The sequence below is a fragment of the Zingiber officinale genome, chromosome 7A (assembly GCF_018446385.1).
Source record: "Zingiber officinale cultivar Zhangliang chromosome 7A, Zo_v1.1, whole genome shotgun sequence".
Classification (NCBI taxonomy): domain Eukaryota; kingdom Viridiplantae; phylum Streptophyta; class Magnoliopsida; order Zingiberales; family Zingiberaceae; genus Zingiber; species Zingiber officinale.
The window spans coordinates 141,935,830-141,950,469 of NC_055998.1; the positions used below are offsets into that span (position 1 = coordinate 141,935,830).

The 14,640-nt window shown below is 37.3% G+C and overlaps 2 protein-coding genes across 4 annotated transcripts; both read left to right on the forward strand.

Moving 5' to 3' along the window:
- Window positions 1-261: 261 nt before the first annotated feature.
- On the forward strand, window positions 262-10,097 carry LOC122003016 (SART-1 family protein DOT2-like). Of its 2 annotated transcripts, none has more exons than XM_042558442.1 (14): window positions 262-433; window positions 800-1,949; window positions 2,797-2,935; window positions 3,028-3,079; window positions 3,186-3,296; window positions 3,391-3,487; window positions 3,566-3,632; window positions 3,726-3,785; window positions 4,389-5,004; window positions 5,159-5,520; window positions 7,937-8,157; window positions 9,154-9,238; window positions 9,310-9,400; window positions 9,750-10,097. In XM_042558442.1, the coding sequence occupies exons 2-13, from the start codon at window positions 889-891 to the stop codon at window positions 9,388-9,390; spliced, it is 2,952 nt and encodes a 983-aa protein (XP_042414376.1). In that variant the 5' UTR covers window positions 262-433; window positions 800-888; the 3' UTR covers window positions 9,391-9,400; window positions 9,750-10,097. The 2 variants fall into 2 exon arrangements, with proteins under 2 accessions (XP_042414376.1, XP_042414377.1); XM_042558443.1 differs by having other exon boundaries at window positions 262-423.
- A 375-nt stretch (window positions 10,098-10,472) lies between these two features.
- Window positions 10,473-14,085, forward strand: LOC122003018 (peroxisomal (S)-2-hydroxy-acid oxidase GLO3-like). Of its 2 annotated transcripts, XM_042558445.1 has the most exons (12): window positions 10,473-10,630; window positions 10,801-10,967; window positions 11,852-11,976; window positions 12,186-12,232; window positions 12,480-12,557; window positions 12,659-12,783; window positions 12,886-12,952; window positions 13,019-13,081; window positions 13,181-13,250; window positions 13,320-13,420; window positions 13,505-13,609; window positions 13,737-14,085. In XM_042558445.1, exons 2-12 carry the CDS (start codon window positions 10,825-10,827, stop codon window positions 13,920-13,922), a joined length of 1,110 nt encoding a protein of 369 aa, XP_042414379.1. In that variant the 5' UTR covers window positions 10,473-10,630; window positions 10,801-10,824; the 3' UTR covers window positions 13,923-14,085. The 2 variants fall into 2 exon arrangements, with proteins under 2 accessions (XP_042414379.1, XP_042414380.1); XM_042558446.1 differs by lacking the exon at window positions 13,019-13,081.
- Window positions 14,086-14,640: the final 555 nt, after the last annotated feature.

The window sequence follows — 14,640 nt, forward strand, 5'->3', positions numbered from 1 at the left end:
CAAATTAAATTCAACATCGACACCTACAATGGCTATGCATTAAGATTGTCACTTGAATGACAATTTGGGCTAAAAGGTGGAGTCGAATGTTTGATCGTTCGAAGTGGAGCCTAATCGCAAAAGTTGAAAATAGTAGAGGTGTTTAACAATTGCAAAAGTTCAAGGGCATTTTACAAAATCAAATAAATTCGTGGGTGTAGATGGAATTTTCCTCTGAAAATATCAACAAACTCTTGAATATTTAAGGTAATGGCATAAACGCCCCCGGTGCCCCTCTTTTGTCTGATGTCCTCTCGAGCCATACACCTTGCGAGAACCTAGTTGCCGTCGACGAGATCGCTGCTGCTGTCGCCAGGTTCAGGCGATATCGCCGCCGATTTCCCCGTCTCGCGCGATCAACATTTCCGCGAAACTAAAGTGCCAGTGAGCTCTGGTTGATTTCCCCGCCTCGCGCTTTTATTTTTTTGTTCCACTTTTCTTGTTCTCGAGTAATTCCTTTTGAATTCGGTTTCGTGTATCTCCGTTATACTTCTTGTTATTCCTAGGTTGATTTTACTGTCAAATAATTTAAATCAAATTGAATTTTCTCCTACTTGATCTCGAATTCGTGAAATTAGGGTTTTTTTTTAGTTTGCTTTGAACACTCTAGGGTTTGGTGTTCTTGCTCCGTCGAATTGTTTACTTTTTTGATAAGCTTCGAGTCCTTGTGCCATTTTTGCTGCGTTTCTCTTTTGTTTTCCCGCCCACTCTTACTGTTTTTTTTTTTAATACCAATTGGTTTATCTGTTTCATTTTACAGCATTGATGATGGAGTTTTGACTTCTGGGCAAGACAATACTCTTGGACTGTTGGACAGCTCTTGATCTTCTTGACTTGTGAGTTCTAAGGATGATTGATTTGGAGATGGGCGAGATTAGCTTGGAACGGAATGAAGATGATAGAGCAACACGCAGAGATGATGCAGGTGGATTGAATGATGATGCGGAGACCAACAATGTTAGCAAGGAGAAGTCCAGAGAGTCTGAAAAACACAGAAGCAAAGACGGAAGTAAAGCAAAACGAGAAGATAGGGATCATGGAAGCAAGGGAAGGGAAAGGTCCAAAGAAAGAGTGAGTGAAGATTACACTGCCAGAGATTCTGATAGATATGATGCAAGGGATAGGGATAGATCAGAGAGCGGTAGGGACAGAAGAAAAGAAGAAAGATCACAATATGGGAAACACAGAGATCATGACAAGGATCGAGACAAAGAGAGGAGCAGAGATAGGGTTCGCGAGGAAGAACATAGCCGTGATAAATACAGGGAGAAGGATAGAGGAAAGGACCTTGGTAGAGAGAGGGAGCGAAGTACTGATCGGGAATATGAGAGAAGTCGGGATCATGGAAAAAGTAGAGGAAGAGAACGAGAGAATGACAGTGAGATTGAGAAGGAAAGGGAGATGGTGCGAGACCATGATATGGCGAAGGACCGTGATCATGATAGGAGTAAAACTCGTGATAGAGAATCAGAAAGGGAAAGAAGAAAAGAGATAAATATTGAGAAGGGAAAGGATAATAAAAACAGGGAAAAAGAGAAGGACCGTGACCGAACAAAGGACAAGGAAAGAGAGAAAACTAAAGATCGAGAAAAAGATAGGGATAGAGATTGGGAAAAAGAAAGAGACAAGAGTAAGGAAAAGTTGAGAGAGAAGGAAATTGATAGAAGTGTGGAGTCTGATCGAGTTAAACCAAGAACAAAGGATAGAGAAAATTGGGCAGCTGGAGCTAAAGAAAGTGAGAAGGATGATAGAATACAATCTAATATTGAGATTGATAGGCTTGATGCAAGGGAGGAAGAAGCATCTTGGAATGAGATAGACACCCACGAAATGTCTAAACACAAGAATCAGCAAACTGAAAAGCTGGCAGAATTTCCATCAACCTCAGTTCTTGAGACGAGGATAACAAAGTAAGCACTCCCTGTTCACTATCACTTAAGGATTTGTTCCAGTCCACACTGTATTCAGTTACTTTCTATCTCTTTTTTTCTATTATTTCACTAATCAATTTCATGAGAGTAAACACAATTTTATTCTACAATAATCTCATTCTTAAGAATGTGTAATTATGCTGACTTACGAAATTCTAAAAGTTGGCCATAGTCTACATCCTTTTTTCAGGCCAGCTTGTTTATTTGAATTGATAGATAGGCATTGTTGGGCACATACTCCCAGTCTTTTTATGTGCTGTAAACCAAGGGACCTTGTTAACACTTTTTTTTGTTTGAAAGTTACGTTTAACAAACAGAAGTAGAGCAATTTTTTCATTACTAGATCATGATTGAGTCATCATATTCTTAATTTTAAATTTTCATCCAAGCTGATATGTATGACTTCATTGTCTTGTTTAGTATGAGTTTTCTTGATGCTTGGACTAAGCTGTAAGTTCCTTATCTATGTTTTCCTTTCTTTTTATTGTTAATATTGAGTTTACGCAGTTAGTTCAGCTGGTTAGCTCCAAATATGGTTTACCAGTCTCTATTTCCAGTCTGTCAAAACTAAGGAAATTATTTCAATTGCACAGAAGATTTTTATTACAAGTATGAGAACTGACAAAAGGAGTTGCAAAAATTGGCATTCCTCTTGTCTTGAGGCCTATTTATTTAGCTTAAATTGATTTTTGTAATTGAATGTTCCTGTAGGACTTTTTTCTCAAATTATGACAATTATTTTCTACTAAATCCTTATATGTAATTCTCATTTCATATGAAGATCCTCTGAACATGCACACATTTAATATCAGTGTTGTCCATTCAGGATGAAAGAAGAAAGAACGAAGAAAAAATCTGATGGTGATTCTGATATACTAGCATGGGTGAGCAAGAGTAGGAAGCTTGAGGAGAAGAAGAATGCTGAAAAGGAAGCTCTACGGCTTTCAAAAGTTTTTGAGGAGCAGGTTTGAATGTCAATGCTAGAGGATTTCCACTGTTTTTTTTTTATTTTTTTATTTCTAATGTAGTTACATATTGCAATCTTGATTTTTCTTAGGATAATCTCCTAGCTGAGAGTGATGATGAGGAACCAGCTGGAAACACACAAAGTATTGGTCCTTAACCCTGGACATGTTACACTTTTTTTCAAGACACATTATTTATGGAGTATCTAGATCTAACATACTGTGTTAATGCTTGGTACATCTGCTACAGATCTAGCAGGAGTTAAAATTCTTCATGGGCTTGATAAAGTAATAGAGGGTGGGGCAGTTGTTTTGACACTCAAAGATCAAGATATTCTTAGGGATGGTGATGTCAATGACGGTACAAGTTTTTTTTTCCATTGTCGAGGCTTTATCTGTTTTGAACTAGCATTCCATACATTTTTTATTAACCTACCTATACTACAATATTATAGAGATTGATATGCTTGAGAATGTGGAGATTGGGGAGCAGAAAATGAGAGATGCGGCCTACAATGCTTCCAAAAAGAGAACTGGACTATATGATGATAAGTGAGTGTTTGGTGCTTACTTATTCTGGAATTTCTTTTTAATTCTGATTTCCTTCATGACATTCACTTAAAATTGTAGGTTTAGCGATCAATCGGGACCTCAAAGAGCAATTCTTCCGCAATATGATGATCCCATGGAAGATGAGGTATCTTATTTAGTTGAAGCTTGTATATATTTAAAATCTGGGTGGTATTTACTTAGTATTTTTTTACTTATTCTTCATTTCCTTTATTTTAAGGGAATATCATTGGATGAAGGTGGGCGCTTTACAGGTGAAGCTGAGAAGAAGCTCGCAGAGGTGTGCTATTTTCCCATTTTAAGATTTCTATTCTTTTAGCACACGCTCATGTCCTTACTATTTTAAGGGAATGTACTTATTCTTCATGTCCTTCCACATGAAGTCTTCATTTTCTTTTGTCGGAATGGATATACCCTTTTTTGTTAGGTGATGTAGAACGACGGATGAACAAACACAATCCTCATCAAGCGGAGTAAACTCTCAAGGAAGAAAAGTGGAAATTCAATTAATTCAAGCAAATATGGAAATAAATATGTTAAATAAGGAAAAATGATAATTTAGTAGGGATTATAATTAATTCTCTATTTATTGCCTAAATAGAAAATACTAGTCACCAAATAACAAACAAATCAAATCTTTAATAATTATAGTTACTTATTCTTCAGTTTGTTTTCTTTTATTGCTGAAGTGCTAATTTGGAATTATCTTCAATTTCATTTTTTTTCAAAGTGTTGACTATTTTGATGATTTATTTTCTTCTCTGCAGTACTAATTATCAACTGATAAACTTAAAACTGTCAATCAAATTCAATTTGTAATTCTGCAACATTGATAGAATCAGTTTGCCTATTTGACAATCTTCTTCATTTTTATTGTTTTCAGCTACGCAAGAGGATCGAAGGTGGTGGCTCTGTCCAGAAAGGCTTTGAAGATCTGAGAGCTTCAGCAAAAATTACATCAGACTATTATACTCCTGAAGAATTGCTTCAGTTTAAGAAGCCAAAGAAAAAGAAATCTCTGAGAAAAAAAGAAAAGTTAGATTTGGATGCCATGGAAGCTGAGGCTGTTTCTGCTGGGTTAGGAGCCAGTGATCGTGGTTCGAGGACCGACTCGAGAAGGCAGGCTGCCAAGGAGGAAAAGGAGAAAATTGAAGTTGAAATAAGAAACAGAGCATACCAGGCAGCATACGACAAAGCAGAAGCGGCTTCAAAAATTTTGCGTCATGAGCAAACCTTAACATTCAAGTCTACAGAGGATGAGGATTTCGTCTTTGGTGAAGAGTATGAAGATCTGCAAAGGTCTCTAGAACAAGAAAGAAAACTTGCTCATAGAAAACAGGATGAAACTGCTGCTTCTGGTCTTCAGGCTGTTGCTCTTCGAGCTACGTCTAGTAAAGAACAAGAACATTCTCAGAGCCAATACACAGGAGAACCACAAGAAGAAAAAGTTGTAATTACAGAAGTTGAGGAGTTTGTTCTTGGTCTTCAACTTACACAAGGTATTTGCTATCCTAATCTTTCATATTTGATTTTTATCAGAATAAATGCATGAACAAATGAAATGGCTCTTTTTTGGCACTGGACCTTTATTTCCCACTTAGTCTTTCTTTTCCCTGTTTGTCTTTATTTATCCTTCTTTGTTTGCATAATCAGGAGCCCAGAAACCTGAATCAGAAGATGTTTTTATGGATGATGATGATTCTCCCATTTCTCTCGATACTGAAACAAAAGGTGATGATGTTGGATGGACCCAAGTGGAAGAAACTACAAAAGCTGAAGTTTCTGATAATGAAAATACGGATGATGCTTCTCCAGATGAGATTATTCATGAGGTTGCTGTAGGAAAAGGTTTATCAGGTGCACTGAAGTTACTTAAAGAACGAGGTGCACTTAAGGAGACCATAGATTGGGGTGGCAGAACTATGGACAAAAAGAAAAGTAAACTTGTCGGGATTTATGACAATGAAGGGGCAAAAGAAATCCGAATTGAGAGGACTGATGAATTTGGCCGTATAGTAAGTTCATTCTTATGATCTCCTTTTCTTGTCAATTTTCTAGCATAAAAAGACATGCAATTTGTCCAATTGTCTTATGGAATCATTGGTCTTAGATACCTACCTTATTTGTTTTTAACTCACCCTTATAAGATTTTCTTTTATTTGATATATGCATTTTACAAGAGAATTCAAAGCTTGATGAGTGTGCAATTTGATTAAATTGAAAGCTTGAATTGTGAATGAAAAATTTAGAAACTAATTTAATAGATAAGTAGAATAAAATTCAATGTGAAAGGAGACATGGATGAATAATAAAATAACAAATTGGTGCTCTAAATGGAGCACAGCTTTTGGAGTCTCTTGTGTGACTATCGTGTCTCCCTTAGGCTAAAAGAAAATTTCTGCATGACTATGATAATTCTCCAGTATAGATCAGCCTGTTGGGCGGTTGGTAAACTTTACAAAAAGTTAATGTTGCTGAAGTTAGAATTTTAGGATGGATGTATGGATTTACTAGAAATTATCAGTGTTCTAAAACGCGGGCTAGGCGGCCGCCTAGGCGCCGCCTAGTCGCTGTGCGGCAGCAAGCCGCGCCGGAAAACCCCCAGGCGGGTGACCTCGGCGGCCCAGCCGCCTAGGCAGCTCTCGGCGGCCCTAGGCGGCCCTCGGCGGGCCTCGGCGGGCCTCGTCGGCCCTAGTCATCGTCGCGGCACGTCTCCGGCGACGCCGGACGCGTCCGCAGCCGCCGGACGCGTCCGACAGCATCGCGTGATGCTTCCAGCGGCGCTGGAAGCTTTCCGCGACGCTTCCGGCGCCGCTGGAAGCAACGGCGGACTTCGCCGGACACGTCCGGCGGAGCTTCCGGCGGCGCCGGAGGCCTCCCGCGAGGCGCCGGTGGCGTCCGAGCTGTCGCGCGAGTCGCGAGTCTCGCGACAGTGTTGCGTCGCGAGACGGTGTTTTTTGTTTTTTTTTTTAATTTAATAAATTCAAACAATTCCTTTAAAATTTAAATATATTTAAAATTTATTTTTTTAATAAATTTTATTAATTGATATAAAACAAATTTAAATATATAAAATTCCATTATTAATTTTATAATTTATTATTTATATAATCACTAATCAGATTTTAATATATAAATAATATATTTAACTTTTTTAATAAATAATATTAAATATTAATTTATATATTAACAGATTTAAAAATTATAATAAATATTATCATTTATCAGATATTCAGATTTAAAAAATAAAATTTTTTTAGCATACATAGTTAGATCTCCATTGCTATGAAATTATTTAAAACAACATTTAGATTTGTATATGACATTATCCACAGTCCACATGAAACAAGGAATACCGAGGAATCTGCCTAGCGCCGCCTAGTCCCCGCCTAGGCGGCCTAGGCGCTAGGCGCTGGTCCGCCGCCCGACTAGTGCCTAGCGAATTTTAGAACATATTGTCTTGCATTTAGGTGTTACTTTAATAGATGAAATGAACATATTTAAAAATGACAATATAGTTTATAGTGAGAAAAGTTGAATTAATTGTAGAAGTAAAGGGTAGATGAATCTAATAAAACACAAATAATCTGAGGATTACTAGTGATATTGTCTTGCATGGAATGAAGGAATAAGATTCATCCAGTAAACTCCAAATACATGGGATAAGCATGATTGGATGGGATGATACATTTTACAAGAGAAGTCTTGTTGACATGGACTTCTTTTTCTTGTAGCTATCATAAGCAATACTTGTGACTAAAATTCCTAGTTGTCGAAAATTGTATGATTCACAAATTCATGTTTATGAATCGAAATTGAAAAGAGCCTCAATGTTTCACTTTGATTTGATTCTATGTGCTTCAATACAAACCTTATTAACTGTATTTTTTACCCCAAATCATCATGGACCGTCCAAGCAAACCATCTGGGCAGCCTAAGCAGGCCACCTTGTAAAATGTTCACTTACAACAGGCTGCTTACCACCTAGGTGAAGTGGTCCCTTGCCAAACGGGTTTGATGGTTTTAAAAATGATGTTATTATGTTATCAAATGGGACATATCATTCTATTACATATTCTAAGATATCTTAACTATTCAAAATAAAGTATAATTCTGCTTAACATATTATATAATTTTATATGATCCTTGCTGTTCAAGAATTGAAACTTCTTAAACGATTAACAATATGAACCTTGATTTCACAATCTTGCTGGATATGTTAACATATTTCTTAGTCTAATGATTATGTAGCCAGAACGGTATGTTTGAAGAATTGGTTCACTTGTAATGAGTGGGTTCTTTTGGTTATGCAGTAACAGGTTCATTTGCATATTCTTTTTTGATTGATAATGCATCCTGTCATGCTTAGCAACTTAGTTTTGTATATTTCTTGATTTTTTCTAATAATAAATATTTGATAATGTGATGCAGATGACGCCTAAGGAAGCATTTCGAATGCTTTCACATAAATTTCATGGCAAAGGTCCAGGAAAGATGAAGCAGGAGAAGCGAATGAAACAATATCATGAGGATTTGAAGACTAAGCAGATGAAAGCTTCAGACACTCCATTGCATGCAGTGGAAAAAATGAGGGAAGCTCAAGCCCAACTTAAGACACCTTATTTGGTGCTAAGTGGGCATGTTAAACCAGGGTATGCATGATAGTCTACTAAATTAGTATCTCATTGATCCCAAAAAATTTCTGATATGCTACTGTTATTGCTATAATTTTTTGGGTCTTAATATCCATGTGCGTGAAGAACCTTTTCCAGTTAGAGAACCAATTCATTAGCACCATGCTATTGTAGGTCTGAAGTGTGGTTGTTAAAATTGCAATTCAGACCTTAGAATCTTACCACTCTATGATCCAAATTGGGGTAGTAAACGATCCAAATCACAAATCAGATTTTAATTGAGTTGAAATCTCAATATACTATTGCATGATTTCTCAGGATCACGATCCTACAATTAAGACTGTATTCTCAATGCAATATGCTTGTGTTTATGCATGTATTTTAGAATTTCACATTCACAAAATGTTGGACTTAATTTTCATACAAAAAAACTTCTAATGGAACTCTGGATTATTTAAATTTGACATTATAACTAATATGTTGTTTTAATCTTAAATTTGCTATATTTGCTGTATAGATAATTTTAGTTACGCCTTGTGCTATTTTAGATTGATGCAGATTTTGAAATGCTCGTGATAATACTAGATATTGGAAGTTTGTTTGTATTAAAATTTATAAATGTTTTATATAATTTAACATTTGTAGCTCTGATCTTACAATCTGATTCTAGGAATATGTCGTTGTCTAGGTAAGATTTGGATCCCAACAATCTTTACCTGAATCTCATCATGAATGGTCATTCTATTAGACTACTATTGGGTTTTGTAATATCCATCTGCAAGCTGAACCTGGTTTTCAATTAGTACCTGCCCATTAACGTGTTGTTATGATAGGTATGAACCCCATGCCCCAAATGCGCAAATTGATGATAACAACTGTCTTAGCAAACGATACAATTAATCTGCATGACCAAGCCTAAATTTGATCCAGTGCTTCTTGTGTTGTTCTGTGCTAATCTTTCCTTTCTAGAAACATAATCTGTAAAGTGACATCACATGCTTTCTGCAAATGCAGGCAAACCAGTGACCCCAGAAGTGGTTTTGCTACTGTCGAGAAAGATCATTTGGGGAGTTTGACACCCATGCTCGGTGACAAAAAGGTACTCATGTGAAAATAACATTTGACATCAGATTTGTCCGACTCTTTTTTCCTGATGAATTGGTTCCACAGGTTGAACACTTCCTCGGGATCAAACGGAAACCTGATATGGGCAGCATGGGGCCACCGCCACCCAAAAAACCGAAGAGTTGAAGGGTACGAGGTCAGTATATTTTTCAAGTTCTTGATCACCGGAATCCGTGACTCATTTATTTCATTGAAAATGTTCAGGAAAACTAATTTTTCATTTTCCGATTGGTTGACTATTCGTAGTCAATGTTGTAAAGATAGCAATAGCTAGAGCTAATACCGGCTTGCTTTGGTAAAATAATCAATTGTTTTACAAAGTATGAACTGGTGGTTATCAACATTAAGTAATGCTTGTTTTCTGTTTTGTGTTTATCCAGTTTTTTCTAGAATGTTTCATTATCACGATTAAAAATTTTTAATCTTATTTTGGATCTATCTCAAATTTTCTCAGTTCTCTGATCGGACACAATTGGTTTCATCAGGTTAATTCTTGGATAATCATCTTCTACCAAGAACGGAGGCTATAGAGACTGATTTTGAGTACACAGAAAGATGTTGGAGAGGAGCTTGGACCGATAAGGCATGGAGGAGGAGAGTTGGACCATTGCTTCGCATTCAAATCAACTCAAGCACAACCGGCCCCTTTTGATCTCGAAATCTAGTGATTATATTCAAGGATTTCTGTTCAAAGTAACTTTGAAAACAAGTTGCATCTATATATTTCATTCATATGAGATAATGTCCTATGCTACTTTTTCGTGTGTTGTATTAACAACTGAAAATGTTCATTATCACAGCACCAAATAGTTTCCTTTTTGGCATCAGATCAATCTCTGTAGCATTGGTATGTATCTTTCTCGATATCTGGACTAATTGAATGTAAGAAGTAGATGAATGATCATTGTGATCCCATATGGTTCATCGCCTTCATCTGTTTTAAAAATTATATATATATATATATCGGTCGATGCCACCGGCAACATTCTACACCTGTTGAAAATCGATGTATTACCAACTCAATCCCCATGGGGACATATTTGATCGATTTATGGATCATATGGAAGAAAGAGGGTGTTCATGTCCATAGACTGTTTGTGAAAATCGATGTATTACCAACTCAATCCCCATGAGGACATATTTGATCGATTTATGGATCATATGGAAGAAAGAGGGTGTTCATGTCCATAGACTGTTTGCGATAATGCCTCACCACGTGAACCTTACCTGGATTCCTTTGTCTCTATGTGTTTGTTTTTTTCTTCAATAATTCAGTGGAGGGCTTGTTTGTTCTCCTTCTCTTTCACCATAAGCTGTCTGCTGGATATGCTTGAATATTGTTGAGATCTCCAAGATCCGTGTACAGGTGATGAAGAATTCCATTTTCCTTTTGTTGTTCTTATTATGAGTAGTCTTGAGTCCATCTCTTAGACACTTGCTTGATATAATTACTGAAAGAGGGGATTTCTGTCTGTTCTCTCTTTTATATGAATGATAAGAAAAGTTTTTTCTTCTTTTCTTCTTCTTTGGACTCAGAGACAGATTGACTAGGCGTTTGGCATGAGGATGGAAATCACCAATGTTTCTGAATATGAGAAAATTGCCAAGCAGAAGTTACCAAAGATGATATATGATTTCATTGCATCAGGAGCTGAAGATCAGTGGACACTAAGGGAGAATCGAAGCGCATTCTCGAGGATTCTGTGAGTATATTGTGTTTTAGCATACAATTTATTGTCCTTTTAGTATTAGATCCTGAGAGAATCCATGGCTGATCTTAGCGATATTTGGTCTTGTTCTTGGTGCTGAGGGAGTAGCTTGCTAGTGCTGTCATTCTTCAAACTCAACGAGATCCAAGAAAAAAGGAACACAATACACCGAGCAATAGTTGAGAAACCTCATCTGATTCTGCAAATTGTAGTGCATGGGTAAAATGGTCTCGTCTCTGTTGTCGGGCACTCAAACAATCTGTTCTACTAAATAGGAAGGAAAGCTAGTCTCATGTATTACACGCCTTGTTAGGGCAGTAAATGAGCCAATTCAGGCCAAACGAAGCTTAAAATGAACTAAGCTATTGAAATTGTTGTTCAATCTTAGGTTTGATTTCTTTTTTACAAGCTTGAGCTTGATTTGTTTAGATGTTATCAAGGAGTCAAAGTCAGTTCAAGATTGTTTGAAAATTTTACAGTTTTAAACTTGTTTTATTGACTATTAAACTTGATAATACAAACTTGTTTGTTCATTTTAAAAGTTTCTTTGTTTATATGCCATGTTGATGAGTATTTTATTAATGAAAATGATTCATAAACCTTGTTCATGAACATTATTTAAGAAAAATTAACAAGCTGAACACATATGTGTTCAAACTTGTTTATTCAGTTTAATAAGTTGTTCAAGTTTATTCATTTGACTTTATGTATATTGAATGAATATAAACTCTCCTACCAAGCCGAACACAAGTTTGCTCGTGAACGTTAGCTTCATTTATAGCTTTATCATTGTCAATTCTCTAGTTTTGACATATGATAAATGCAGTTATTGGATCTAAATCTGATACTTTTTGCAATGTTTTTTTTCCTTCTTCTAGTTTTCGACCGCGTATTCTGGTTGATGTATCAAACATCAATATGACCACAACAGTCTTGGGTTTCAAGATTTCGATGCCGATCATGATTGCTCCCACATCTGTGCAGAAGATGGCACATCCTGAAGGTTTCTCCCTAGCACTTGAGAATAGTACTATTTGATTGTATTTTGTGGCTACTTTCTCTCTTCGTGTTCGACCTCGGTTAGGCTTCACATTCGAACCATGTTCTCTTCATGCATTTGCAATTCACTCACTTATGTAGGAAGAAGATATACTAATCGAGTTGGCTAATTTACTTATTGTAGTTTTTGTGCATCTTGTAATGACCAAACAGGGGAACTTGCAACAGCTAGAGCAGCATCAGCAGCCAACACTATCATGGTTTGTTGTTATACATACTAGAATTTCTTGTGTCGCAGTTTATCGTTCTTTTGTTATCGGTAATGTAATAGAAAATCTTGCTCATCGCTTAGAAATATAATAGAAAATCTCACAGTTGAGACAAGTGAATTACTATCAACTTTGTTTAATTTGCTGGTTATAACCAACTCAATGTCTTATCACTTCTAGTTTGTTATTCGTAATAAATTGATTTCCTAACGATCCTTCTGCCTGTTCTGTGTTGTAGACATTATCCTCATGTTCGACTTCCAGTGTCGAAGAAGTTAACTCAACAGGGCCCGGAGTTCGCTTCTTCCAACTCTATGTAATTATACATATTCAAGTCTTGTTTCTGGCTCTACTTCTTTTCATTAACTTTGCTCCCTGATTATCGATCATGTTCTTGGTATTTGAATCTGTCGGTAGGTCTACGAGGACAGAAATATAGTGAGGCAGATCGTCGGAAGAGCTGAGAAGGCAGGCTTCAAGGCGATTGTACTCACAGTGGACAGACCGAGACTTGGAAGAAAAGAAGCCGACATTAAGAACAGGTCTTACATTCCATGAGGGTGCCCATTTCTGTATTTGATACTGATGAGTATGTTTCATAATTCGATTCTTAATCTAAAAATCCGATTCTCGGTTCAATTCAGATTCACTTTACCGCCTTCTTTGAAACTCAAGAACTTAGAGGAGTTGAACATCAAAAAGATGGATATGGTAGGCCCTTGTGAATCTTGTTTTCCTATCATGCTGCTTACAAACAATATGTGGAAATTTTTGTAGCCTAATGATTCGGGGCTACCATTATACGTCGGAAGCCAAATTGTTCGTTCCCTATCGTGGAAGGTGTGTCGATTCTAAGCACTCGCAAAGACACCGACACCCGATTAACATAAAAAAGAAAGTTACGACATCCTATTGCTACTTATAACATTGTTTGTGCAGGATGTGAAGTGGTTGCAGACGATTACAAGCCTCCCAATTATATTGAAAGGAGTCATGACTGCCGAGGACAGTAAGCAATCAGTAACGCCGATGTTTTTGTTTTCGACATGATCATATCTATCGTTTCTGGCAATTGCAGCTCAATTGGCCGTTCGAGTTGGAGTTGCTGGCATTGTCGTGTCTAACCATGGTGGTCGTCAGCTCGATTATGTCCCGGCAAGCATTACTTGTTTGGAAGAGGTACATAAACATGTTTAGTATTCGCAATCTTGAATTTCCGAGATGTCTACTTATCGTAAATTCAATTGATTGACACTAAACCAGGTTGTCAAAGCAGCTCAAGGGAAAGTCCCAGTGTTCTTGGACGGGGGTATTCATCGAGGCACCGACATCTTCAAGGCCTTAGCCTTGGGAGCTTCCGGAGTATTTGTAAGTGTTTTCTTCTTGAATGCCGATAACCATTCTTCGTGTCTCGATAAATTTAGCCATTTTCAAGAAGATAAAGGATTATGAATGCTTTCCCTCTACTTAGTTAACTCTCCCTTGTTGATCGCAGATCGGAAGGCCAGTGGTTTTTGCATTGGCAGCCGACGGAGAGGCTGGTGTTCGGAAGGTGCTCCAAATGCTTTCAGACGAGCTGGAGCTCACCATGGCCTTGAGTGGCTGCACCTCACTCGAGCAAATCACTCGGAATCATGTCGTGGCTGAGTCGGATTCGAATCAAAATCTCTCGAAGATGTAGATCAAACCAACTTCATCGAAATAATCTTGTTGATGCAATTTGAGTGATGGTGTAGACTTCAACCGGAATAAGTTTGTTTTGGGGAGGGAAAATTTTAAGACTTTTGGATGTGGTTGTGAAGGATGATGCTTCAACGACTATAATTTTCATATCTTTCAAGTCAGCCACTCACCGTAATTCTCTCGCATATGTTGACAATCTCAAGTAGAATGAGTATCCGATTGATGATAAGATGATAAGCGCAATAACAATTCCCCTCAAGGAGCCCTTCACCCAACTCAAGAGTAGGGATTGGGGTTATTTCCACAATCTGCACAATTTTTCTTCCTATCTGATTTGCGAGTTCTCTATTATGCAAAAGAAGAGAGGGAGTTTTACGGTCTAGCTGACTAGAGGTGGGAATCAGAGTCAGAAGTTGCTTTATCTTCATAGACTAAGCTTCCTCATAATGGACGTACTTAATTGCTCGGGCTTGCAAGCCGTCGAAATCAATGGGAGACTTCTTTACTTGAGAGACCTAAAGAAATCTCTATCTATCAAGCCGTGTGAGAATGTACTGATTAGGACATTCGATGTAACTGAGGAAACATCCATGATTGCTTAGTTAAACTATTGTAAATATTTTTTAAACGTTCTTTAAGTTTATGCTTAAGGGTGAACTAATTGTGTGAAGGTTTTTAATATCTCCGACGGCTGGTAAAGTGATGCATGAACATTG

Excerpts from the sequence above, each read along its gene's own strand:
- LOC122003018 (XM_042558445.1), top strand. The coding sequence starts at position 10,825 with ATGAGGATGGAAATCACCAATGTTTCTGAATATGAGAAAATTGCCAAG. Across the intron at positions 12,784-12,885 it reads GAAGCCGACATTAAGAACAG|ATTCACTTTACCGCCTTCTT; the intron begins GTCTTACATTCC and ends GGTTCAATTCAG. Across the intron at positions 13,610-13,736 it reads TGGGAGCTTCCGGAGTATTT|ATCGGAAGGCCAGTGGTTTT; the intron begins GTAAGTGTTTTC and ends TGTTGATCGCAG.
- LOC122003016 (XM_042558442.1), top strand. The coding sequence starts at position 889 with ATGATTGATTTGGAGATGGGCGAGATTAGCTTGGAACGGAATGAAGAT. Across the intron at positions 1,950-2,796 it reads CTTGAGACGAGGATAACAAA|GATGAAAGAAGAAAGAACGA; the intron begins GTAAGCACTCCC and ends TTGTCCATTCAG. Across the intron at positions 5,005-5,158 it reads TGGTCTTCAACTTACACAAG|GAGCCCAGAAACCTGAATCA; the intron begins GTATTTGCTATC and ends TTGCATAATCAG.